Source organism: Bos indicus x Bos taurus, chromosome 16 (assembly GCF_003369695.1).
Source record: "Bos indicus x Bos taurus breed Angus x Brahman F1 hybrid chromosome 16, Bos_hybrid_MaternalHap_v2.0, whole genome shotgun sequence".
In the NCBI taxonomy this organism is placed as follows: Eukaryota; Metazoa; Chordata; class Mammalia; order Artiodactyla; family Bovidae; genus Bos; species Bos indicus x Bos taurus.
In genome coordinates this window covers 6,207,941-6,235,863 of record NC_040091.1, presented here as the reverse complement: position 1 = coordinate 6,235,863, position 27,923 = coordinate 6,207,941, and the positions used below count along the sequence as shown (strand labels likewise).

At 39.4% G+C, this 27,923-nt stretch overlaps 1 protein-coding gene and 1 long non-coding RNA gene across 11 annotated transcripts in view; one reads left to right on the top strand and one right to left on the bottom strand.

The window, feature by feature from the left end:
• KCNT2 (potassium sodium-activated channel subfamily T member 2) overlaps window positions 1–11,056 on the bottom strand; it is a 433,505-nt gene extending 422,449 nt beyond the window's left edge. For all 10 annotated transcript variants that reach the window (XM_027564397.1, XM_027564399.1, XM_027564402.1 and 7 more), the window contains exon 1: window positions 10,473–11,056. In XM_027564397.1, the coding sequence (XP_027420198.1) occupies window positions 10,473–10,567 (95 nt within the window). In that variant the 5' untranslated portion in view covers window positions 10,568–11,056. The remainder of the gene's footprint in view (window positions 1–10,472) is intronic.
• Window positions 11,057–11,188: 132 nt separating this feature from the next.
• Window positions 11,189–17,598, top strand: LOC113906372. The gene is made up of 3 exons (XR_003514859.1): window positions 11,189–11,352; window positions 11,448–11,745; window positions 17,560–17,598. It is a non-coding gene; the product is annotated as an uncharacterized LOC113906372 (long non-coding RNA).
• Window positions 17,599–27,923: the final 10,325 nt, after the last annotated feature.

Here is a 27,923-nt window from a genome sequence, read left to right as displayed (position 1 = left end):
GGGATGCAGATGGTCTGTGATTTTTCTACCTTCCAAAGTATTCACATTTGTTTGCATTTTGTTCTGTCTGTTATTTCACAGCATTAAACCACATTTGTTTAGTTGTAAACATAGTGGGTAGGCAGATTAATTAGATTCTGGTTCTAGCTCTTAGGGTTATGTAACTGGGAACAAGGCATGAATTTCTGTACCTCGGGACATTCATCTGTAAGAAGGGGAAGACAACCAGATTCCTCAGAGCTGGTGTGAAGATTCAGTGAAATAATACACATGCTTAGAACAATGTGTGGTGTTCTACACCCTCTTCATATCATCATCAGTTTTCATTTCATCTTCTGTATTTTCAGGGGAAACAGGTGGCATAGCACAGGAACTCTTGTAGAGAGATAGACAAGAAATAGAAACATAACACTGAAAGCTTTCATCTATAATTGGCCAGTGTCATCACCACATGGTGCAGCAGTGACTAAAGTCATCACTGTCCCTGTTGACCAGCTTGTGCAGCTTACTAATCACCAGATCCGATTCTGAGAGCATGGACTGGCATTTTCACTTTTGACAGACCTGACACCACAGGCTGTCCATTATTAAACCACACATTTGGTCCTTCTGTCCCAGGTTGTCTGCAACATGTGGACAATCTTCAAGTCTTCCCACAGGGAGTTGAATGAGGTTAAAATGTGTCAATTTGCTTTTATCCCTCTTCACACGGTACTTTACAAGATGAGTTAAGGATGCCCCAGATATAGCAGTTCATCATTCTGTTTCTGTGCAAGGTGCAATGCAAGGCAGCCAAGAACAAGCTGCCCTTTAGTCCTTAGATTCAGAGGTTTCTGGCTTTGTGTGCAAGCTCCTATTCTCACACAGACTTGGGCAATGTGAAAAGAAGAAGTAATAAAACTCTGAGTTCCAGGAAGATGCACACAGAGAGAAATGATTCTTAATCTTTAAAGCCGGGGCATCATCGCAGTAGTGCTAAGAGAGCTAAAGGGCTTCCCAGATGGTGGAGCAGTAAAGAATCCGCCTGCTAATGCAGGAGACACAGAAGCTGCAGGTTCCATCCCTGGGTCAGGAAGATCCCCAAGAGGAGGAAATGGCAACCAACTCCAGTATTCTTTTCTGGGGAATCCTATGGACAAAGGAGCCTGGGCTACAGCCCATGGGGTCACAAAAGAGTTGTACGTGACTGAGCATACTGAGCAAGAGAGCTGAAGCACAATCCAAAGACAGGCCCAGTAATGAATCTGAACAGGAAAGGGACTCGCTGCCAGTCAACAGTGCCCTATGGACCAGCCAGGTTTCTCAGCCTAGGTTTTTCTGTCTGTTTTTCCCTCACTGCTTCTATTTGTCACGGAAGAAAAAAAAAGAAAATGACAACGATCAATATGATTGATCCAAGAAAAAATTGGGGAGAGAAATCTCACTTCCCTGGTCTTGCTTTTCTGCAAATGCTCTTTCTTGAGCCCTAGAAGTACATCCCCTCTACTCCTTTCAGGGTATGTGAACTTTTCAGCCTCTATGGAATCCCCTCCCCAACTCCAATCCCATCCCCGCTTTCCAACCAAAGCAGACAAGTAAACCTACCAGGGATACACTGAATTCATCTACATAAATAATTTACTTTTCAAAGAGCAGTGCTTCCTCCTTCCCTTGAAACTGTACTACAACTCATATTCTCCTTAAGAGAATCTAGTTCTGGTTATTAAGAAAACAAGGTCAGAAATTTTGTGTTCACTCTTCTGCTTCCAGATGACCAGACATAAGGAACCAATGCCATTCTCAGAGTGCTTTCTTGCCTTCACAATGTCTGAGCTTCTATTTATCTGCTGGAAACACATATGTGGTCTCCCTTGTATATGACAGATATGCAATCAAATATCACAGTGGCTCGAGGTCATGCAGCACCCAGATGCTGGGACAAATGATGAGGCCAACTGTACATGAACAAGGCTTTGGGTGAGAGATGGTAGAGAATACAAGGGACCCTCAGCTCCTAAGGAACCACAGTTTCTGTTCTGCAATACACAAGCGTATAACAAAACAACAGTGACATAATGCATAACTTAGAAATGTTATCAGTATTAATGATCGCCTTAGGCAAAAGAAAGCTAATAATGTAATTTGGTTGGTAGAATAAAGCTCATGATTGCAATATGTGGCAAATTTCTCAGTTTCTATGTCAATGAGAATTGACACACAATAATCATTATTTATAAGTGTGTATTAGGTATATTTAATATGGATTATATTAAATGACAGATTAACAACATTCTATATTTTATAGAAATGCAAGGGTAAAATATATATCTAAGGTAGGCTTTATAATTTGCTTCTTCATAACGTTTGGTTCATTTGCTTACAACATTAAAAACCTTACATACCACCCCCATGACTATCAGAAAGAAGTCTGTAGTTCAGTTTATCTTTATCTATTCTACCTGGGCGGTACACTCAGTGTGAAGGGGACTGCAAGTCCCCCAACTTTGTTTGGATTGTAGTTTTTATGACTGCATACAACCAGTTTGAATTTGTACTGAGGCTGAGATTTTCTCAGTGCTATATATGCACCTTTCTTCTCACTATTCTCTAAATAATTTTCTCTTAAATTGCAATCTGATTACTATCTGATTATTAAGATCCCAAGACCTATTTTAAAAATTCCATATCTAGTCAAAAACTGTCAAAGAGTAAAAGTAACTGTTCTTCTGGATCATTACCTATTGTTTTGATTCTTTTATAGAGAAATTTTAAATTAGCAACTTAAGACTTAGGAAAAACGTTAATTTAAAAATATCTTGATTGAAAAAACTCTTGATCAAAAGTATCAAATATTGCTCAGAAAAGGTCACCATTATTTAATTTCATAGTATAAATATACAAAGGAACTGGTGAAATATCACTGTAAAAAATATTTATTTTTGTTTCAGTTTCTAAAGGCAATTGAGACAAGCACAACACATAAGTAAGACAACATCAGCAATACACAAATACACTAATAAAAACAGATGAACCATCAATGACAAAATAATATATAAACATATGAACAAGAGCATGACTGGAAACCCCAGAAGTATCACATTCAGTATTAACCTAAAGGTACAGATTATGGCTAAGCATATTATTAATTTAATGTTTATTTTGTACCAATATTGAAGACCACAATAAATTTTCATTTATATTATTTATCTTTAAAAAAAAAAAGGCCAGTGTTAGTTGCTCAGTTTTGTCTGACTCCTTTGGGACCCCATGGACTGTAGCCCACCAGGCTTCTCTGTTTCTGTGATGTCAAGCAAGAATTCTGCAGTGGGTTTACACACACAATATGTGTGTGTGTAAAGTCAATTTTTGCACCGTTACCTATATCAGTAGCAGGTAATATTTTTATTGCCTTATTCAGAGATTTCTCTTAATACAACAGCTCTAACAGATATAGAACTATGTGGACTCTTGAATAATAAATGCTGAAATCATTTTTATAGATATTGCATATGCATGGTTGGTTCCACTATGTATAGACAATATACAGATAACTGGATAATTAATTAAACAGTAAAATTAAAATTTAATTATTTTTAATAGCACAAAATATTTTAAAAAGTGTATTACTGACCTGAATATAAACATTTGGAATAAAAACTTTACATTAAATGGATACTTTCAAAACAATACATAATTTAATAAGGGAGATAAAATTGATAACATATAAATTTGCCATGTGCCAATCCAAAACCATTACCCCAATTAATTTGATTATGTAAAGTCACAGAAAATAATTTTTTTTATAGAAAACTAAAAAAAAAATACAAAGAAAAAATAACAACAAAAAATAAAGTCACATATTTACATTGTATGATATATAAACTTACCTATACTCCAAAAGCTATCCAACATTCTCTCCATTTTATAAATACCTCTTAACTATTAATTGATTGAACTGTACTTTTTGTTCAAGTTCTTTTATATTTTCAATTACCACAATGCATTAGGTGACTTGTTTGCATTATGTGTGAATGTCAACTATAAAATATGAATGATACACTTAAAATTACTTGAGTTGCAACACCTGACCAAATATCTGAACTCTAGAATAATGTTAATTAAATGGCCTACTCCCATATGACTGCAACTGAGAATTGTCCATTAACAGCAATTTATCTACACTTGTGATAATTTATCCACATCTAGTGCATTGTGTTCCAAACTTTAAAATTACTAAGTCATGATGAAGGATGAGAATGGCTCGTCTAAACTGTCGGAAGACATTTAAGACCTGAAATTTACCAATCTTTAACTGCAAGAGAATATTCTAAATCTTTATGATTTTATAAATCTTAAAACAGGGAAAAAATGTATTTTTAACCCTACAATTTTATGTATTACAGAATGGTCCCCACAGAAGATCAATTAAATTTTCAGTCTCTACTCATATTGGTTTCAATTACAGAGTAACTTTGATGATATTAAGTAGTCTAAATATTAGATTTAAAGTATATAGAAGACTTTGAGCCATCTCTAGTGATTTTAGCTACTTTATTCTCAAGCAAACACTGAATATACTACTTACAAATGGTGGATGCTCTTCTTGACATTTTCAAAATAGAAATTATGTAAGGACATCATCATAACATAAGCAATACTGTCAACATCTTGGCAGAAATTCACTTAAAATTATATCTGTGAACTCCTCCCTGATGAAGCCCTGTTTTCACATCCTTTCTTATGTTCTTCCCAAAGCCTAACTTCACGAGGCCCTGAGAGGTAGCATGCATTCAAACATTAGCTGACTGGATAAAAGACTGCTCAGTTCAGTTCAGTCACTCAGTCATGTCTGACTCTTTATGACACCATGGACAGCAGGACACCAGGCTTCCCTGTCCATCACCAACTCCCAGAGCTCACTCAAACTCATGTCCATTGAGTCAGTGATGCCATCCAGCCATCTCATCTTCTGTCGTCCCTTTCTCCTCCTGCTTTCAATCTTTCCAGCATCAAGGTCTTTTCCAATGAGTCAGCTCTTCACATCAGGTGGCCAAAGTATTGGAGTTTCAACTTCAGCATCAGTCCTTCCAATGAATATTCAAGACTGATTTTCTTTAGGATTGACTGGTTTCATCTCTTTGCAGTCCAAGGGACGCTCAAGAGTTTCCTCCAACACCACAGTTCAAAAGCATCAATTCTTTGGTGCTCAGCCTTCTTTATGGTCCAGCTCTCACATCCATACGTGAATACTGGAAAATCCATAGCTTTGACTAGACAGACCATTGTCGGTAAAGTAATATCTCTGCTTTTTAATACGCTGTCTAGGCTTTTCATAGCTTTTCTTCCAAGGAGCAAGTGTCTTTTAATTTCATGGCTATGTGAAATTTCATCTGCAGTGACTTTGGAGCCCAAGAAAATAAAGTCTGTCAGTGTTTCCATTGTTTCCCCATCTATTTTCCATGAAGTGTTTGGACCAGATGCCATGATCTTAGTTTTCTGAATGTTGAGTTTTAAGCCAACTTTTTCACTCTCCTCTCAGTTTCATCAAGAGGCTTTTTGCTGCTGCTACTGCTAAGTCACTTCAGTTGTGTCCGACTCTGTGCGACCCCATAGACGGCAGCCCACCATGCTTCCCCGTCCCCCCCTGGGATTCTCTAGGTAAGAACACTGGAGTGGGTTGCCATTTCCTTTTCCAATGCATGAAAGTGAAAAGTGAAAAGTGAAAGTGAGCTTTCACTTCAGCTCAGTTGTGTCCAACTCTTAGCGACCCCATGGACTGCAGCCCACCAGGATCCTCCATCCTTGGGATTTTCCAGGCAAAACTACTGGAGTGGGGTGCCATTGCCTTCTCTGAAGAGGCTTTTTAGTTCCTCTTAATTTTCTGCCATAAGGGTGCTGTCATTTGAATAGCCAAGGTTATTGATTTTTTTTCCTGTAATCTTGATTCCAGACTGTGCTTCATCCAGCATGGCATTTCGCATGGAAGGTCCCTTGGAGAAAGAAAAGGCAACCCTACTCCAGTATTCTTGCCTTGGAAATCCCATGGATAGAGGAGCCGGGTAGGCTACAGTCCATGGGGTCACAAAGAGTCGGACACAACTGAACATGAGCATTAGAGGATAAGATTTACACAATGATCCATTGATGTGTATATTACATAAGTATTCCATATATTTCACATAGAATTACTTCCCTGGTGGCTTAGATGGTAAAGCATCTGCCTACAATGTGGGAGACCCGGGTTCGATCCCTGGGTTGGGAAGATCCCCTGGAGAAGGAAATGGCAACCCACTCCAGTACTCTTGCCTGGAAAATCCCATGGTCGGAGGAGCCTAATAGGCTACAGTCCATGGGGGTCACAAAGAGTCAGACAGGACTGAGCGACTTCACTTTCACATAGAATACAGATCTATTACATATACATTATGCATATACATTCATATTACATGTGTTTTACATGTATCTGTTTCCCTACCAAAAGGTGGTAAAATATAAATATAAGTGAATTATCTGTGGTTAGTTTACAGAAAATCTATAGTGTGGAATATACACTTCTGTATTATGACAGACTCACCAGTATTTCCTCTTTAACATTACCTCTTCATGCATCAGTGATATGCCTCACTCATTTTTACGTGCCAATCCACCATATCTTATTAAGATTGAACTTAAAATTCTTAAAATGAAGAGCTCTACTTTCCTCTCCTCTAATTCTCCCCCATCATTTCTAGAATGTGCCTCTAGATCGGGAATATATCCATCTTGATGCAGATTCCACCAGAAGCAGACCTTGAGATAAGGATGGAAGTGTAAGTAGTTTACTTGGGAAATGATCCAGAAAATACCAGTTAGGGAGAGAGGGAAGAAAGCTAATAAAGCTCACAATATCAAGCCAGTTACCCCCCCATACCAATTAGAGTGGGGTCCCATAGGACACAGTATAAAGAATATAAGCCAGAGTGGTCCCAACCAAGGAACTAGAAGGCTACAGTATTTATCTAACAAATCTGTATTTACTCAGTGGTACTTCTGACTTGCTCTCCAAGAGGGCCGGGTGTGCACGTAAGGCCAAGAGGAAACAAACAAAAAATATCAGGCAGAGGGTGTTCCTAGAAAATATCCAGAAAATATGGGCAGAGCACTAAATGCATCTGTTGGCAGAACTGTCTACTTATTCCCAGATTAAAGAGTGCTTTCTCCTTTTCTCTGTAGGAATTGAGCCCACGAAGATAACTGAGAACAGCATTGCTACTCACACTTAATGGCAAAGAAAAATTTGTGACCACACTAAAGGCAAAAGAGATGACTTCACTTGCAAACTTAGACTCGTGGATTAAGAAGGGAATGCAATGAAGAGCACCTCACCTATGCTAGATTCCATAAAATTATTCTTATAAATTGAAATTTAATTAGGTAGAGGGAAATTAGGAGCTTCCTAAGTAATTTGAGTCACAAAGGACTGAACCCAAGTGTCATCTTTACACTTGTAAGGTATATCACCATAACAAGTATTTAATTTCCCAGAAACTGAGTTTCCTAGTCCTTAAAATAATTATCTATAATTCAAGGACTATCAGAGAATTGAATGAAATAATAACTATCGTAAGTTAACTTATACATATGTCTTTACATGTATGTTACACACACACATACACATATAACTTATAGGATAGCTAACATATAGCACTAGCTAAGTACTCAGTGTAAACTGCTAGTTTTACAGGAATATCTTACAGAAATAAAATTACTGAAATCTGTAACAGCTGAATGACTTGCCTAAGGCCACTCAGGTAGTGAATAAATAAACACAGCACTGAAATCTGGGTCCTCCCTATTAATCAAAGGATCTTGTCTTCAAAGACGGACAACAAACAAAACCAAAATTAAACAGTAAGTTTTCATGGAGGCACAAAATTACCTTTAAATGTGAATGAACAATGTTTAAAATGTTAATACTGTAACCAAATAGGACCCTATGGGGAGTTCCCAAGACAGATTTCCCCCCACCATGTCCTCTGCCTGCCCCTCGTCTATAGAAAACTTTAGCCTCCGAGGCTGAGTTCCAAAGAATAAATTTAATTGGGGAAATGGGGAAATGGCAGAAAGAAAGGAAAACAGTCAAGTAAAACAAAATAAGAATATGTCAGCCATTAAACAAAGTCAAGGACCCCAACAGCCATCAAAACATTCTGAGCCCTAATCTTTAGGCTGTTCTGCAGACACTAAGACCCCCACTAGGTGGAAGAAGTTAACTTCCTGCTGTCCACAACCTGGTAGACCCCAAGCTGGTTTAGAACCAGAAAGTTGAACATGTAGACTCCTGATTACCTCATCACCAACCAATCAAAAGAATGTCCAGGAGTTGTACACACTGCACAACTGCACCTCCTCCACATTCTGTCTTTAAAAACATCTCCCTGAAAGCTATTGGGAAGTTTAGGCATTTCTAGAACCAGCTACCTGGACTCCTTGCTTGGTGCCCTGAAATAAAGGCTGCACTTGCCAGGGCTTCCCTGGTGGCTCAGCAATAAAGGCTGCACTTGCCAGGGCTTCCCTGGTGGCTCAGATGATAAAGAGTCTGCCTGCACTGCGGGAGACTCGGTTCCATCCCTAGGTCAGGTAGTTGCCCCTGGAGAAGGAAATGGCAACCCACTCCAATATTCTTGCCTGGAAAATCCCATGGACAGAGGAGCCTGGCAGGCTACAGTCCACGGCGTTGCAAAGAGTTGGACACGACTCAGCAACTTCACTTTTTCTTTTGCCTTCACCACAAAGCATTGTCAGTAGATTGGCTTTACTGCACAGGCAAGTGGACCCAAGTTTAGTTTGGTAACAATACTTTATTAGTAAATACGGACAAATTTTAGAGTTAAACTTGGGCTAGTATAAATTTATATTATAAAAGGGATTTTAAAAGTGCAAAACATTTTTTAACATGGCAATGACTCATTTAGGATGCATTCAACTAACCAAAATTAACTAAATATCTTCAGCATCCCTAGAAAAGTAAGGGCAACCCCATAAGCAATTATTATCTTAGATACGATGTTTAAAAAACAAACAAGTCTACCACCACCAGTCTGAAATATGTCCTCTATGTACTCTGCCCAACTCACATTTTTGCAATGAGGATTTCTATTCAATTAATACATGATGATCCTGATGTCCTGAAGTAACAAATATAGATCCAATCTCTATGATGAGCCAGTGAGCTAAGTTAAAATAGTGTATCTAAATGTCAATTAGCACTGAAATTGTTTAAATATTCTTTTCTTCATCTTTAGTCAACCAGAACACCTTACTTACCAAGCATACTGGTATGAATTCTTTAATTTTTATCAATGTATACATTTTTGCCTAAAGAGATTGAACTGAAATATCATCTTCAAAACATCTATATCCCTTTAAATTACTAATATGAGACCAAAGAAGAAGGCCACAATTGATGCCCCAGATAAAATCCCCTGTGTGTAGTGTGGGTTTGTATTGGGAGCTGAGATGGGAGGAAGGTATTTCCCAGTGGTTGAACAAGGAAATTCTGAATGGGGCCAATAATGGGGTTTTTATGTAATTAATACAGAACAGCAATACCAAACTGAAGTTTAATGAAACATTTCAGTTGAGTTGAAAGTCTAGTTAGTATACACGTATTATTTTAAAACAAGGAAATGTGGCATGTGATACCTAAATGACTATTTCAGAAAATACCAAATTCAATGAAACATAAAATGTGCTTTTTAAAAAATAATAATAAGACATAACAAGAGTAATTCCAAAAGTTTAACGAGGCAAAGCAGTGATGCTACAGATAAAACACATGAGCAATATGTTGCTAATAACACTCTAGTTTTGAAAATTATGTTTTAATTTTGTGACATATATACTATTTAGGTTAAATACATTATTTATGAGAAGGTTGGATCATGCTATACGAACACATTATGAATAATAATCATGGTTACCCGTTCAAAGTGAGTTTTTCCAATTGCAAACGCTGTCATTTTCACTAACTACCTGTTACATATTGAAACCAACTGTCTACCTGCGTCTCCAAATGTTTAAAAATTTCCCAGTGGTAGGTGGACACCTAATCAGGTGTGCTTTTTCAATCAACTCGGATGCATTTTCGAATTTGATTAACAACAACCAAGGGGAAAATATGAAAACTGATCGGCAGTGATGCTGCGTGCCATTTGGACATACTATACCTCTCACACCAGCCTCATCCACACCCTGGGAAAGCACAGATAGACAAAAGAATAAGCACCAAATACATGCAATAAATACATTGCAGGGGTCCGAAAGTGAAAAGGAGTTCCTTGCCTACACCAGTTGCCCTATAGTCAAAATGGAGAGACACGTCAGAGTCCCTCTCCCTCCCTCCCCCAAGCTCTGGCTCCCTTTCCTCGTCTCCCTCCTTTTAGCCTTTCGGCCTCCCTATCCCTCCCTTTTCCAGCTGTATCTCCGGAGCCACACTGCAGCACACCACTCACCTGTCGTCGTTCTGCCATCCTTGGTCCCCGAGCAGCAAATCCCGAAACCTGTACCTGGGAGGCAGAGGGGGCACTTCGCTCTCCAGATCAACCATCCTTCCTCAAAGAGTGGGAAACGTGAGACAACGAATGGAGGAGGCAAGGAGGGCGAGCGAAAGAAAATACTGCCGAGTGGGGGGGAGAGGACTTCGTCAAAGGAGGCGGCGGGAAGGGGGACCGCAGCAAGGGAAGGGGCCTTGGAGGGGGATGGGGGTCTGCGCCCAGCCGGAAGCTGAGGCCGAAAGGGCCGGCTCCTCTCCTCCGGAGGGTGTGATGGGGATGATGCAAACCCAGCCCAGGAGCAAAAGTCTGGCTCTGACAAGGACCGACGATGCCAAGGAACCGCCCCCAGGCTGGGCGCCGCCTCTGGTCGCCAGGACTCGGGGGAGGCGGGAATGCAAAAGTTACTTCGCCCGAAAAAAAAGAGAAAAGACGCGCGGTGCCTAGAAAGAGAGGAGAGGGGTGGGCGTGCGCACAGCGCGAGGGTGAAAGCCCGTCCTGCCCGGCTGCAGGCGCGACCCTCCTCGGAGGCTAGCCCAGCTTGCAGCAGGTTCCCGCAGGCGGACGCCCCGCACGGCCGCGCAGGCGCCGGGGGCCCTGGGGTTGGGGGTCCCGGCGCAGCGCAAGGGCTCTCCCCGTGGGCGGGGCCGCCGCGGCGGCCCCGCCAATGAGACGCCCCTCGTTAGCATAACGGTGACGGAGGTGCCGGGGGACGAGCAATGGGGGCGAGCCTAATTAGTGGGTTCCCGGGCTGAAATCCCCCCCTCCGGAGGAGGGGGACCCGCGTGCGTCGAATGTCCCCAGGTCACCCGGCTCCTCGTCTTTGGCCGCCTTCAGCCAGGTAGGCAGCGTGGAAATGGCACGTTCCTGGAGAGGGAATCCCCGCTCCCAGCTTCAGGAAAGTCCTAGTCTTTTTTTTTTTTTTTTTTCTCACAGACTGAAAGCCGGGGAGGTGTTTTCCCTGATCCTGGAAAGGAACGAATAAGGGCCACTTTAGGCCGCTGCAGAGAAGTGTTTAGAAGTGTTTAGATGCTGGCATTAGAATGCGTGGAGGATGGCATACTAGGGCAAGAGTGTGGTGCTGTGGGCTTCCATGTGGCCTTCGCCTTGCTCAGTGGTCCACGCGGGCAGAGGAAGGGTGAACCCGAGGTTCCACAGCCTACTTTTCAGAATGGACCGCAGCTTATGAGAACATGCCTATGTTGCTCTTCTAGCAAACACCGATTCCATCAGGGTATGTACATTCGGACACCAACTACTCTTCCTCTGAGAGAAACGGGCCTGAGGGTACAGAGAAGATTGTGTCACGGCCAGTGGCCTCAGGGATCTCATCGTTTGCTTGGAGGATCAAGCTTATAAATGAAGTGATACAACATGAGACACAGTAATCCAGCAACATACAGGTTTTGGAAATACCTATGAGATAACACACTTTTTCATGCACGGAAGGGTCAAGACAGAAAATGAACCAAGTCTTTTATGTTACTTTGCAACTTACTCGAGGAAAGAGAAGAAAGCAGTGGAGCAGGGAGAATCCTATGAGTTCATGCAAAATGATAGTTTAAAATGTTTGGTTCATTCAGGAGTCAGTGATTAATTTGGTATGATTAAATTTTCAGTGAGGTCATGGAGTGGAGGGTTAAATACAGAAAGTTAGAAATTCAATAAGAAGTCAAAATGTAGAAGCAGAGAAAATCGAATGAGCACCTACCTAAATCTTAAGAATCAGTGGAAATAGATGTCTCTATCTTCCAGATCCTACCCATTCTTCCAGACCCACCTCAAATGACATATCCTCTATTAGATTTCCTGATGCTTCCAGTTGGCTAAGATACCTTCTTCCTTTGAACCCTTCATACCCTCTGTGAGTGTTTTGCTTGGAGTTCTTATTATATTCTGGCCAGCTGTGTGATTAACTGTGCATGTTTCTGCATCTTATCCCCCTTCCTGTGGCTTATCTTTCTAGCACAGTGCCTTCAAAATGAGTAACATCTCAACACATACTGTTGAGATGCATTAAAAGCTCCTAAACCTAGGAAGTTAATCTTTTTTTTTTTTTCACTTTGGCTTTAGCTCCAAAGTTATGTGTTTATGGTTTGCTTTTGTTGTGTGTGTGTGTGTGTGTGTGTGTGTGTGTGTGTGTGTGTGTGTTGCCACCACTTTGCCAAATGAGAAAGGTGAATTGGTACATTGTTAGTTTAGGTGGGATGGGCTGGGGCTGGGGAGAGAATATCTGTTTTATATTTTGGACCTTATCATCTGCTATAAAGATAGCTTTGTGAAGTTTACTTTTTTGTTTTTACTGTTCCAGGCTAGTATTTATATTTTTATTTATATTATTATAGTCTGCTTTTATATACAAGGGCAGAAATCTGAAGTACTTATGTATCAGTAACCAATTCAGAAGCAAGGCACTAAAATAAAGGAAAAAATAGCTGTTTAGTGTTGGATTCTTGTCATGTTACAGATTAGAGAGTAAAGTGGCAGCATTTGAATTAAAAGAAAGCTGTGCACCCTCACCCTTATGACAGTTTGAATTATTTGGTTTCCAAGTACCCAGGAAACATATTAAGAGGGAACAAGTACCTCAGGTAGAAAGAAAAAAAGAAAAGGAATAAATAAAAACTTGCTCCGCTAGTAGTGTCATAGCCCAGCTGTCAAGGATACAAAGGGTACAAAGGACCCTACTGTGTCAAAGCAAGTGGAGATCAATATGTGCCTTACAATTGTCACCAGTGAAGAATCTTATCTTTCTGAATTTAAGAAAATTAAAAGAATGATGCAGTATAACAAATACTATCCTGATAATCTTAAAATTTAGCAATATTTGGGCCTTGAAACTTAATTTTTTTCAGTTTTCTGAAGGCAGACTTTTCATTTTTTGTCATTAATTTTTACTTTTAGCTCTCCCAGCTGTCTTTCTATACTTTTTACTCTTTTTTTCATGCCGAGTCATGCCATTTCCTGTTGTTAAAACATACTTTCCTCTTTCACTGTTTTTATCTTGGTTTCCTTTATTTCAATGTGCTCTTTTAATCTCCTATTTTATAGACTCTTTCTGTGTGTGTGTGTTGTGTGTGTGTGTGTGTGTGTGTGAAAGCTTTCATTTTACCATGACATGAGAGTCGATTTTTAGAAACAATTTTAACTTGGTTCTGTACAATTTTGCAACTTCCTCGCTGGTAATCTTAGGTGATCAAATAAAAATCTAGTGTATATGAGAGCAATAGACTAATTTGGTCTCATAATACTAAGAGAACACTCACCACAACTCTTCTGAATTACAATAGTGATGGAGTAGACCATGCCTAGACTGATAATTAGGGAGAAGATTAATTTCCTACTCTTTCCAGAAACAGATTTCAGAATATCTTCTAATTTCTTCCTTTTTCAATACAGAAAAGGTATTTTTCTTAGGTCTTTGATTTCCAGTACATTAATTATATTAATATTTAAATATAAAAATAAATGAGAGTAGAGTGAAGAATGATTGAAGAGTGAGTGAAGAGTTAAGATAATGAGTGGAAAAGGATTTTGCTTACAAAAAGCAATTTCTTGATAATTATCTTGTGAATAATAAGCATGGTTGGAAGTATAGAATATGTTGGGGTTTTTTACCCAAAAATATATGCACATTACGTGTGTTATTTTTATGAGAACATTTTTAAAACTGCCAGTGATTATGTCTACCAAGGCCTATAAAAGTTGTTTGAAAATAAATTTTGAATAGAAAAAAATAACTTTATATATGTTAGGCTTCCTACTTCATAGATCCTTCATCTGTGTAGGCAAAAAGAAGGCGGGATAATCCACATCTATTCAGCATCATTAAGTTACATAGCAGCATTTCAATGTAAAATAGAAAGATGTGTTCAGTTAATTTTTTTAACAAAGATTCATGAAGTCATCACTACGAATTAAACTTCTCATAGTCTAAGGGGGCAGGAGAAGGCCATCCAATAGGTACACTAGAATATGGCAACACTAGTAATTGTCACTGTCAGTGTGTTGCTGAGGAGCACAGAGAGACATCTCATTCTGCTTTGGAAAAATCAGGAAGGCTTTCTGGAGGAGATGACATTTACACTAAAGAATTTTAAAAGCAAATGAGAGCATCACTAACTACACAGGTACAGATAATGGATATGAGAAAGCGATAGCAGATTCCAGCAAATGCAAAAGCTTCATGTGGTTTGAGTTCAGGGTGTATATTTAGGTCGGGAGGGGACAGAGAGAAGGGAGAAAAATTGGCAGGAAGACCGGCAGCCAGGAGCTGCCTTCATTTATCATTTGGAGGGGCTTGGCATGCCTTGCCATACGTGTGGGTTTTAACTTGTAGACAATGCTGAACCTTTTGAGGATTTTTAAGGAATTTTCCAAACATGAACCCAGTTCATGTTTGGAAAGACCACCATGGTTAGCAGTGAAGATGATTGAGTGGTGGGGAGGACAGGAAGGGAAGAATGGAGACCATTGATGAGCCATTCAGTATGTCAGAAAGATATACTGATTGTCTGAAATAATTACAGTGCGGATGGAATGTAGAAGACAGCTTTGTAGAAAATTAAGAAGATGGTCTTGGCAGGATCAGATAGTTGAGAGATTGTGAAAGTTAATGGGGAGTGAAGAATCAATGATAGTTTCTGGGCTTCCAGGATGAGTAAGTAGGTGAAGAGTATTATTCTTAGGTGAGACGGGAATACAGAAATAGGTCTGAGTGAGAAAATAAGTTCACTCTAAGCCATCTGCAAAAGGGAGAAGTCAAGAAGGTTTGAATCTATGGGTCTGAATACCAGGAACAGATTTTTATCCAGAGATGTGAAATCAAGAAGCATCCTCCAGAGAGATAACTGCACCTGGCTCAAGGTACTAGGAGGTGACAGCAGGGCAGACACTGAGCCCGTACGGTACCCGCGGGAGCAGATGGGCTGCAGAGGTAGAAGGTAGACAGAAGGGAATTCAGAGACAGGTATCTCTCTATTTTCTTGATTGATTTTATTCGGTGACCCTTAATTCAAGCTAAAATAGATTCTATCTACAGGAAGAAAACTGTAACAAAACCTGTCCTATATTCTAAGCATGTCCAGCCACATGACAGAATCATTTTTATTTCAGCAACACTGAAAAGAGGAACCAGTGGAGAGAAAATTAAAAGGCAGAATATCACCAGTGACTCACCAATTCCACCTGAAAAACAGAGATAGGTAGTTTAGAGGAAGGCCATTTGGAGATTTATGAAGATATTCCAGTAATTAATGTGATTTACCCACCACTTCCAGTGGCTTTTGCCATTCTAAAAATCTATTCGAGAAGCAGAGTGTGTATTTGCACCTTACATTAAGGTAATATATGGCTATAGCATTTTATTATTATTTTAATAGCAGTGTCCTCTGAGTTTCCTCTATGCTTCTGTCCCTTTTCTCAAAGCTTTCCCTAAACACACATGTTATTCAGCATCACTCAATGACAGCCCATATCATCTCCCTTTACCTGTTTCTAAAGTCTCTTCCTTTGAATTTTTGGAGGAAGAAGACAGAGTTAAATTAGGTATTAAGTATCAAATGTGTTTAAATATCTTTGAAGCATCTTCTCCTACAATAATCCAGGAATCACACCCACATGAGGCTTCTACCTATGAAACATAAACATTTCTGCAGGGAAAAATTATCTCCAGTAGGTTTGGAAAACTCCTGCTCTCATCCTGGTTCTTCCAATCCTTATGTTATAGTGTCCCAAATCCAGTTCACAGACAGATCAGAGAAGCCCCCTGTCTCGGTCTTCCTTTTACCCTGAGCCTGTCATCTCCAAACCTTCCAAAACAATAATGGTGACTATGATTTTGTCTTTTCCACAATCTTGTCAATTAGTGGGTGGTCAACAACCTTCTAGTGAGTGAACGAGAAGCTGCCTAAGTGAATGGATTAAGTCACATTCTTGTCATTCTTCAAGCATGGAAACAAAAATGCTAAGAAACTAATAGCTGCAGTGTAACTGTTATGTGTCTGACATTATATAGGGGATTCACAGTAATTATGAAAACCAAATAACTTTGTCCAGTTTTCAAAGATGGGAAAACTTAGGCTCATATGGTATCACCCAGGTAGAAGGTCCAAGGCCAAGACTCCAAACCTTGATTTTCTGACTCCAAAGTGCATGTTCTCCCCAAAATAGCTGAGAAAGAAGATTTATGATAAATAACTATTAGGTATCTCTGTTTATCAGTTGGTAATCTAAATTAAAATAAAATTATAAAGTTGCCCAGTCCAAGTCCTGCTGAGCCACTATGCTCCAACCTATTTCCTTCTTTCTCACTTGTTTGTTTTCCCTGAACTCTTGTTTCCCCCCTTCTCACCACGGCTGCATCATAACTTCATTATCACTTTGTCAGAGAAGACTTCTATAATCACACTATGCAAAGATGCTCTTTGTGTTTGTGCTTTCCTGGTCTCCAGTCCCACGGCAATTCATATGAGCTCTGTAAGTGCTTCCCTTATAGCTCAGTTGGTAAAGAATACGCCTGCAATGCAGGAGACCCCAGTTCGATTCCTGGGTCGGGAAGATCCACTGGAGAAGGGATAGGCTACCCACTCCAGTATTCTTGGGCTTCCCTTGTGGCTCAGCTGGTAAAGAATCTGCTTGCAATGTGGGAGACATGGGTTTGATCCCTGGGTTGGGATGATCCTCTGGAGAAGGGAATGGCTACCACTCCAGTATTGTGGCCTAGAGAATTCCATGGACTGTATAGTCCATGGGGTTGCAAAGAGTCAGACACGGCTGAGCGACTTTCACTATAAGGGTAAGACCTTGTGGATCTTGTCAGCATGCAGAACAGTACGTGGTATATAGTATGGACCTCAAAACAAAGTCTGCTGAATGATAGAAAGCAAGAAAGGAAAGTAAGATGAAGTAGAGAAAGACAAAATCAGTCAATAATCTTGTTGAATAATTGTCTAGATTTTTTAATTCTAGCATGGGAAAATTGTGATGTGTATATATATATATATTTCTATGGCAGTCTGTATATGGTTTTTCCAATATTCATGTACAGATGTGAGAGTTGGACCACAAAGAAGGCTGAGTGCAGAAGAATTGATGCCCTCTAACTGCAGTGCTGGAGAAGACTCTTGAGAGGAGTTCCTTGGACTTCAAGGAGTTCAAACCAGTCAATCCTAAAGGAAATCAACCCTGAATACTCATTGGAAAGATGAAAGTTGAAGCTCTGACACTTTGGCCACCCAATGTGAAGAGCTGACTATTGGAAAAGACCCTGATGCTGGGAAAGATTGAAGGCAGGAGGAGAAGGGGACAACAGAGGATGAACTGGTTAGATGGCATCACCAACTCAATGGTCATGAATCTGAGCAAACTTCTGGAGATAGTGGAGGACAGAGGAGCCTGGCATGCTATAATTCATGGGGTCACAAAGGGTCAGACACAAGTTAGCCACTGAATAACAACAACAACTGTGTGCATGCACGTGCATGTATCACACTTACCTAAGTAAGGCATGCCAATTTAAAAAATGTTTTATCAGAGCCTTATATAAACTATAATAGGTCTTCTCTCATGAGGATGTGACTTGAGAAGTAGAGTAATGCTTGCAAGAAAGAAAAAGAGTATGGGTTATGGTCTTGGCAATTAAAATGCTTTTTCTTGTATTGAAATATTGTCAATTTTTATTGATTTTCTCTAGTTATAAATTTAATTTACAAGAAGGAAAACTTCTGCTGATTTCTGTATTATGTCTATAATATATTAACAGTTTATATAGTTACTGTCTATCCATTCCAGTGTTAAAAATGACCCCAGGCTCATTTGTTTAAAATCTATAATAATTTGACAATATCTTACATTAAGCAAATATATATTCTTCTCATTTTGAAAATGATTAGATAGAGGAAATGGAAAGCTAAAATAAATCACTCAATAACCACTATAAATGTTATGGAAGCCCAATTTTCCTGAATATTATCATCTGCATCCATTGCCATCTTGATTTGCACCATTTGAGAATGAAAATAAAATGTGTATTTACTGTACATTTTTTTATTTATATAAAACTAGGAACACTCTTTGATATAAATCACAGCAAGATCCTCCATGATCCCCCTCCTAGAGTATTGAAAACAAAAGCAAAAATAAATAAATAGCACCTAATTAAACATAAAAGCTTTTGCATAGTGCAGGAAACTATAAACAGGATGAAAAGACAACCGTCAGAATGGGAGAAGATAATAGCAAACAGGGCAAATGAGACAAAGGGTTAATCTCCAGAATACACAAGCAGCTCATACAGTTCAATATGAGAAAAAAACAACCCAATCAAAAAGTGGGCAGAAGGCCTAAACAGACAATTCTACAAAGAAGACATCAGTTCATTTCAGTTCAGTTGCTCAGTAGTGTCTGACTTTTTGTGACCCCATGGACTGCAGCACGCCAAGCTTCCTTGTCCATCACCAACTCCCGGACCTGGCTCAAACTCATGTCCATCGAGTCAGTGATGTCATCCAACCACCTCATCCTCTGTTATCCCTTCTCCTACCTTCAATCTTTCACAATATCAGGGTCTTTTTCAAGGAGTCAGTTCTTGGCATCAGGTGGCCAAAGTACTGGAGTTTCAGCTTCAGCATCAGTCCTTCCAAAGAATATTCAGGATTGATTTCTTTTAGTATCTGCTTGCAGTCTAAGGGATACTTAAGAGTCTTCTCCAATACCACAGTTCAAAAGCATCAATTCTTTGGTCCTCAGCTTTCTTTATAGTCCAACTCTCACATCCATACATGACTACTGAAAAAACCATAGCTTTGACTAGATGGACCATTGTTGGCAAAGTAATGTCTCTGCTTTTTAATATGCTGTCTAGGTTGGTCATAGCTTTTCCTCCAAGGAGCAAGAGTCTTTTAATTTCAAGGCTGCGGTCACCATCTGCAGTGATTTTGAAGCTTCCCCCCACAAAAAATAGTCTCGCACTGTTTCCATTGTTTCCCCATCTATTTGCCATGAAGTGATGGGACTGGATGCCATGATCTTCATTTTCTGAATGTTGAGCTTTAAGCCAACTTTTTCACTCTCCTCTTTAACTTTCTTCAAGAGGCTTTTTAGTTCTTTGCTTTCTGCCTTAAGTGTGGTATCATCTGCATATCTGAGGTTATTTATATTTCTCCCAGCAATCTTGATTCCAGCTTGTGTTTCATCCAGCCCACCATTTCTCATGATGCACTCTGCACTGAAGTTAAATAAGCAGGATGACAATATACAGCCTTGATGTACAGATGGCTAATAAACACATGAAAGGATGCTCAACATCACTCAGTATTAGAGAAATGCAAATCAAAACTACAGGGTATCACCTCACAGTGGCCTGAATGGCCATTTTCAAAAAAATCTGCAAGCAATAAATGCTGGAAATGGTGTGGAGAAAAGAGAACCCTCTGGCACTGTCTATGGCAATGCAAATTGGTACAGTCACTATGGAGAACAGTATAGAGATTCCTTAAAACCTAGGAATAAAACTACCATATGACACAACAATCCCACTCTTGGACATAAACACTGAGGAAACCATAATTAAAACAGACACATGTATCCCAATGTTCATTGCAGCACTATTTACAATAGCTAGGACATGGAAGCAACCTAGATTCCCACCAACAAATAAATGGGTAAAGAAGTGGTACATATACACAATGGAATATTACTCAGTGATAAAAAAGAATGCATTTGACTCAGTACTAATAAGGTGGGTGAACCTAGAGCCTATTATACACAGTGAAGTAAGTCAGAAAGAGAAAAACAAATATCATATATTAACGCATATATATGGACTCTAGAAAGATAGTATTGATGGAACTATCTGCAGGGTAGCAATGGAAACACAGACATAGTGAGCAGACCTGTAGACACGGGAAGGAGTGGGTGGAATGAATTTCAAGAGTAGCATGGAAACATATACATTACCATATGTAAAATATATATTGAGTGGAAATTTGCTATATGCTGCAGGGAGCTCAAATCTGGTGCTATGTGATGACCTAGAAGGGAAGGGGTGGGAGGTGGAAGATGGGATGAAAGTTCAAGAGGGAGGGAGCATATGTATACCTATGGCTGATTCATATTAATATATGACAGAAACCAACACAATATCATAAAGTATTATACTCCAATTAAAAATAGTTTTTTGGTTTTTTTTTTAAAGTCCAGTTAGAAAACTCATGAAAATCCAGAGAGAAGGTGATGAGTGTCTAAACTAGGTGGTGGGAGTTGAAAAAAAAAAGAAAAATAAAGTTATTCACTTTGCTATCTCCCTCAGAAAAAATAAGAATGAAACAAAATTGTAAATACTGATACTAATGACACCATGTTGAAAATTCATCCTCAGATCAGATCAGATCAGTCACTCAGTCGTGTCCGACTCTTTGCGACCCCATGAATCGCAGAACGCCAGGCCTCCCTGTCCATCACCAACTCCCGGAGTTCACTGAGACTCATGTCCATCGAGTCAGTGATGCCATCCTAGGAATTGAGAAAAAAGACGGAGCCATTAAGCATGGGTATTAGCTGCAACTATTCAGACTAAGTTGAGATTTCTGTATGCAGTCCTCAGAAAAAGAATAAAACTATAGAAAATTAGATGTATCTTTGAAGAAGTTGCTATTTAAAGGTAATATATTATTAGTGATTTCACACTTGGTATCTATCTGAAAAGCTATTATTTGAAAGTAGTGAGTCAGCATGTATCTCATTTTCAATGTAAATGCTACTTTTTTCACCCTGAGATCACGCCAGCCTGGGGCAGGAGTACAAAGTTGTGTCCTCAGATGTAAAGAACAGTCTTTTGGACTCTATGGGAGAGGGCAAGGGTGAGATGATTTGGGAGAATGACACTGAAACATGTATATCATCATATGTGAACTAGATTGCTAGTCCAGGTTCCATGCATGAAACAGGGTGCTCTGGGCTGGTGCACTGGGATGACCCAGAGGGAAGGGATGGGGAGGGAGGTGGGAGTGGCGTTCAGGATGGGGAACACATGTACACCTATGGCTGATTCATGTTAGTGTATGGCAAAACCCACTACAATATTGTAAAGTAATTAGCCTCCAATTAAAATAAATGAATTTATATTTTTAAAAAACAACAAACGTTGTGTCCTATTTTTTACACACACGCACACACACATAAAATCATAGTAAATCCTTCCCTTCAATCCCATCATTTAGGTTCCAAATTCCATAAGTGAGCATGTGCTTAGTCTCTCAGTCATGTCTGACTATTTGCAACCCCGTGGACTGTAATCCACCAGGCTCCTCTGTCCATGGGGATTCTCCAGGCAAGAATACTGGAGCAGATTGCCATTCTGTCTTCCAGGGGATCCTCCAGACTCAGGGACTGAACCCAGGTCTGCTGCATTGCAGGCGGTTTTTTTGTTGTTGTTGTTTTTTTAACCATCTGAGCCATCAGGGAAGCCCAGAAGTGAGCACAGTTTGTCATAAAACCTACCCTTTCCTTTTACTTCCCAGTGTACCTGGTTCCACTGCCTGCCAGCCCACCCATCCAACCACCTGAAAAACAATCTTCTCTGGTGACCATGTGTACACGTTCTGAGCCTGAACTTCCTGGATTTACATCCTGACACTGGCATTTATCAGTTGCTTGACCTTAGGCAATTTAACCACTGTTGCTTCAATTTCCTCATTTATGAAATGAATTACAGCACTCATTTTTTGTGGATCAAATGCATTAATATGTCTAAATATTTTAGAATGGAGTTCACCACATACTTTGCCATTGTTATTACATTTCTTTTTCAAAATGTAGGCAACCACATTTCTAGGTCCTTTCCTTAATAATAAATTCATCTTCGCTGTTTAGCAACTAGTGAATTTAAGTATGCTTTTCCAATTTCACACAACTGGTTGAACAGCTTTGATTACCTTTTAAGAGATAAACTAAAATATGTGCCCTCAGAGCATTGAAACAATGTAAAATGTGCTAAAACTAAAAAGAAAAAAAAACAATCTGACTGCTCAGTAATTCTTCTTAACTCCCAAGGAAATACTAAATATGGATTATCACCAAGTACCTTAAACATTCTCTAGTTAGAAGCCAGATCATGGAGGCATTTAAAATTAAAACAAGCATCTTGAATTATTATCACATACAAAGCAGAAAGGACATACACTGTATTGAGTTCAGATGCAATAAGCTGTACATGTACTACAGAGCTTCCTGAGTAATGCAACTTTTACAATGGGGCCAAACAAACTTTATAGTTGCACAAAATGAGGATGTGGCAAAAAGCAATATGGAAATGTCATAGCCAAATCACTAATTAAGAGGAAAGGTGACCACTTCCTACACAAATATCAATACAAAATTTATTGAAACACTGATTGCTGTGAAGAAATGCAACATATGATATTTGAGAATATTAGGATGAACATTGTTGACAAGTCATTCACTCAGATGTAGGAAAGTTGAATAAGAAACAATTCCAATTTGTCCTTTGTACCTCTATTTCATTTTGTTTTGTCTATAAGCCACACACTCATTTGAACTTAAGCCCTGGGAGAATCCATGTTTCACAGGGTAGTACAGAAAACCTAAATGCAATTATATGTTAATGACCTGACAGCCTAAGTTGAGTTTCAACTAATTTCCTGAAACATTAGTCAATTATTCTCCTAGGAGTTAACTACCAAATTATCTAAGATCATCATCTTTCCATAACTTACCTGCTTTACACAGACAATGTTTCCAAAACAATTTATCCCATGTAGTTATCCTAGAACATGATTTAAGTGGGACCAAGATTGTAAATATACTCTCAAATAGCTTTATTTTGAAATTTTCCACCAGTTGTTTCTTCTTTCTCATTTTCCTTCAATGCTTTTCTTTTAATTCCAAATTCCTAGATGACGATCAGTTGCTTAGAAAGAGCAACCTAGAAGCTGAGTCCTTTATGCTAGAGTCATAGGAGAGTTACTGAGTAGGAGTGAATCAAATAGGGAACAAAATATGTCCAAATTATAATTCAGGAGTAAAAAAGAGATCCATGTTAGAGATTCTGCAGGAGCTGAATTGGATTCTGAAAGAAGACTCAAGACAATGTCAAGTCAAAAGTAAAATGAGGATGTTTAAACAGAGGAAATATTCTAGGTGTTAAACCAGACTAGAGCAAGAGCAGCTATGAGAAGAGGGACATCAAAGACCATCAAGGTGAATGTGACATATCCAGAATAGCAGATTGTTAATTCTTATGGAAGGAAATCTGTGGCTCAAATGGTAAAGATTCTGCCTGAAATGCATGCCAACTGGGTTTGATCCCTGGATTGGGAAATCTCCTAGAGAAGGTAATGGAAACACACTCCAGTATTCCTGCCTGAAGAATTCCATGGACAGAGGGATCTGGCAGGAGACAGTCCATGGAGTTGCAAAGAGTTGGACATGACTGAGCAACTAACATTTTCACTTTCACTTTCAAGGAACAAAATAAACTTGGGTCTCATTTAGGATGTTCTTGATTACTGGTACAAAATACATGATCTACTATGCCATAAAACACTAAAAATGATGAAATCCATATTGCAAAATTGAGATTTAAATTGAAGAAAGTAGGGAAAACCACTAGACCATTCAGGTATGACCTAAATCAAATCCCTTACGATTATACAGTGGAAGTGACACATGGATTAAAGGCATTAGATCTAATAGAAAGAGTGCCTAAAGAACTATGGATGGAGGTTTGTGAATTTGTACAGGACGCAGGGATCAAGACCATCCCCAAGAAAAAGAAATGCAAAAAGGCAAAATGGTTGTCTGAGGGGGCCTTACAAATAGCTGAGAAAAGCAGAAAAGCTAAAGGCAAAGAAGAAAAGGAAAGATATATCCATCTGAATGCAAAGTTACAAAGAATAGCAAGGGCAGGTAAGAATTTCCTCAGTGATCAATGCAAAGAAATAGAGGAAAACAATAGAATGGGAAAGACTAGAGATCTCTTCAGGAAAATTAGAGATACCAAGGGTACAATTCATGCAAAGATGGGCACAATAGAGGATAGTAATGGTATGAACCTAATAGAAACAGAAGATATTAAGACGAAATGGCAAGAATACACAAAAGAACTATACAAAAAAGATTTGAGTGACCCAGATGGCCGTTATGGTATGATCACTCACATAGAGCCAGACATCCTGGAACGCAATATCAAGTGGGCCTTAGGAAGCATCACTATGAACAAAGCTAGTGGAGGTGATGGAATTCCAGTTGAGCTATTTCAAATCCTAAAAGATGGTGCAGCTAAAGTGCTACATTCAACATGCCAGCAAATGTGGAAAACTCAACAGTGGCCACAGGACTGGAAAAAGTCAGCTTTCATTCCAATCCCAAAGAAAGGCAATGCTAAAAAAATGTTCAAGCTATCACACAATTGTATTCATCTCACACACTAGCAAAGTAATATTCACAATTCTCCAAGTCGGGCTTCAACAGTACATGAACTATGAATTTCCAGAGGTTCACTGGAATTAGAAAAGGCAGAGGAACCAGAGATCAAATTGCCAATATTCACTGGAACATAGAACAAACAAAAGAGTTGCAAAAAAACATCTGCTTTATTGAATACGCCAAACTCTTTGACTGTGTGGATCACAACAAAATGTGGAAAATTCTTCAAGAGATGGGAATATCAGACCACCCTAACTGCCTCCTGAGAAATCTGCATGAAGGTCAAACAACAGTTAGAACCAGACATAGGACTGACTCCAAATTGGGAAAGGAGTACATCAAAGCTATATATTGTCACCGTGCTTATTTAACTTACATGCAGAGTACATCATGAGAAATGCCAGGCTGGATAAAGCACAAGCTGGAATCAAGATTGCTGGAAGAAATATCAATAACCTTAAATATGCAGATGACACCACCCTATGGCAGAAAGTGAAGAAGAACTAGAGAGTCTCAGGATGAAATTAAAAACAAGAGAGTGAAAAAGCTGTCTTAAAACCCAGCATCCAAAAAACTAAAATCTTTGCATCGGGTCGCATCATTTCCTGGCAAATAGATGGGGAAAAAATGTAAACTGTGACAGGCTTTATTTTCTGCAGCCATGAAATTAAAAGGAGCTTGCTCCTTGGAAGAAAGGCTATGACCAACCTAGACAGCATATTAAAAAGCAGAGACATTACTTTGCCAACAAAGATCTGTCTAGTCAAAGCTATGGCTTTTCCAGTAGTCATATATGAATGTGAGAGCTGGACCATAAAGGAGGCTGAGCATCGAATAACTGATGCTTTTGAACTATGGTTTTGGAGAAGACTCTTGAGAGTCCCTTGGACTGCAAGGAGATCCAACCAGTCAATCCTCAAGGAAATCAGTCCTGAATATTCACTGGAAGGACTGATGCTGAAGCTGAAGCTCCAAGGCTTTTGCCACCTGATTTGAAGAACTTACTCATTGAAATAGTCCATGGGGATGCAAAGAGTCAGACTCGACTGAGCGACTGAGCTGAACTATCTCTTTATGGAAAAACTGAGAGATAGAACATTTTTGCCAAGGCTTGATGCAGAGATCTAAAGATCTCTTTTCTCCACAAAGACTTAATTTCTCTGCATTCAGGTGTCCTACCTTCTGCATTCCTCCCTGTGATTTCAAGAGAACTCAAAGGATTGATTCTTTCCCTTCCAACAGAAACAAGAACATCTTTTACATACGTTTATTTATTATTATTTATTTATTTGGCTGTGCAAGCTATTAGCTACAACATGTGCGATCTTTTGTCTTCATTGTAGCATGCACAGTCATTAATTGTAGGATGCTCTTTCTTTAGTTGCATCATGGAACTCTTAGTTGTGATGCATGGGATCTAGGTCCCTGACCCAGGATTGAACCCTGGCACCCAGCACTGGGAGCTCAGGGTTTTAACCACTGTCAATTCAGTTCAGTCACTCAGTCATGTCTGACTCTTTGTGAACCCATGGACTGCAGCATTCCGGTCTTACCTGTCCATCACCATCTCCTGGAACCTGCTCAAACTCATGTCCATGAAGTCAGTGATGCCTTACAATCATCTCATCCTCTGTCATCCCCTTCTCCTCCTGCATTCAATCACAGCATCAGGGTCTTTTCAAATAAGTCAGTTCTTCACATCAGGTGGCCAAAGTATTGGAGTTTCACCTTCATCATCAGTCCTTCCAATGAATATTCAGGATTGATTTCCCTTAGGATTAACTGATTTGATCTCATCTCCTTGTAGTCCAAGGGACTCCCAAGAGTCTTCTCCAACACCACAGTTCAAAAGCATCAATTCTTCGGCACTAAGCTTTCTTTATCATCCAACTTTAACATCCATACATGACTATTGGAAAAACTAGTTTTGTCTAGATGGACTTTTGTCAGAAAGGTAATGTCTGTGCTTTTTAATATTCTGTCTAGGTTGGTCATAGCTTTTCTTCCAAGAAGCAAGTGTATTTTTTAATTTCATGGGTGCAGTCACCATCTGCAGTGATTTTGGAGCCCCCCAAAGAGTCTCTCACTGTTTTCATCATTTCCCCATCTATTTGCCATTAAATGATGAGACCAAATGCCATGATCTTTGTTTTTTTGAATGTTGAGTTTTAAGCCAACTTTTTCACTCTCCTCTTTCAATTTCATCAAGAGGTTCTTTAGTTCTTCTTCATTTTATGCCATAAGAGTGGTATCCTCTGCATATATGAGGTTATTGATATCTTTCCCAACAATCTTGATTCTCGCTTGTGCTTCATCCAGCCTGGCATTTCACATGATGTACTCTGCATAGAGGTTAACTAAGCAGGGTGACAATATACAACATTGGCATACACCTTTCTCAATTTGGAACCAGTCCGTTGTTCCATATTTGGTTCTAACTGTTGCTTCTTGACCTGCATACAGATTTCTCAGGAGGCAGATCAGGTGGTCTGGTATTCCCCTGTCTTTAAGAATTTTCCACAATTTGTTGTGATCCTCACAGTTAAAGGCTTTGGACTAGTCGATAAAGCAGAAGTAAATATTTTTCTGGAACTCTATTGATTTTCTAATGATCCAGTGAATCTTGGCAATTTGATCTCTGGTTCCTCTGCATTTTCTAATTCCAGTGAACATCTAGAAATTCACAGCTCACGTACTGTTGAAGCCTGGCTTGGAGAATTTTGAGCATTACTTTTCATGTGAGGTTAGTGCAATATTGCAGTTGTTTGAGCATTCTTTGGCATTGCCTTTCTTTGGGATTGGAATGAAAACTGACCTTTTCCAGTCCTGTGGCCCTGCTGAGTTTTCCACATTTGCTGGCCTATTGAGTGCAGCACTTTCACAGCATCATCTTTCAGAATTTGAAATAGCTTAACTGGAATTCCATCACCTCCACTAGCTTTGTTCATAGTGATGCTTCCTAAGGCC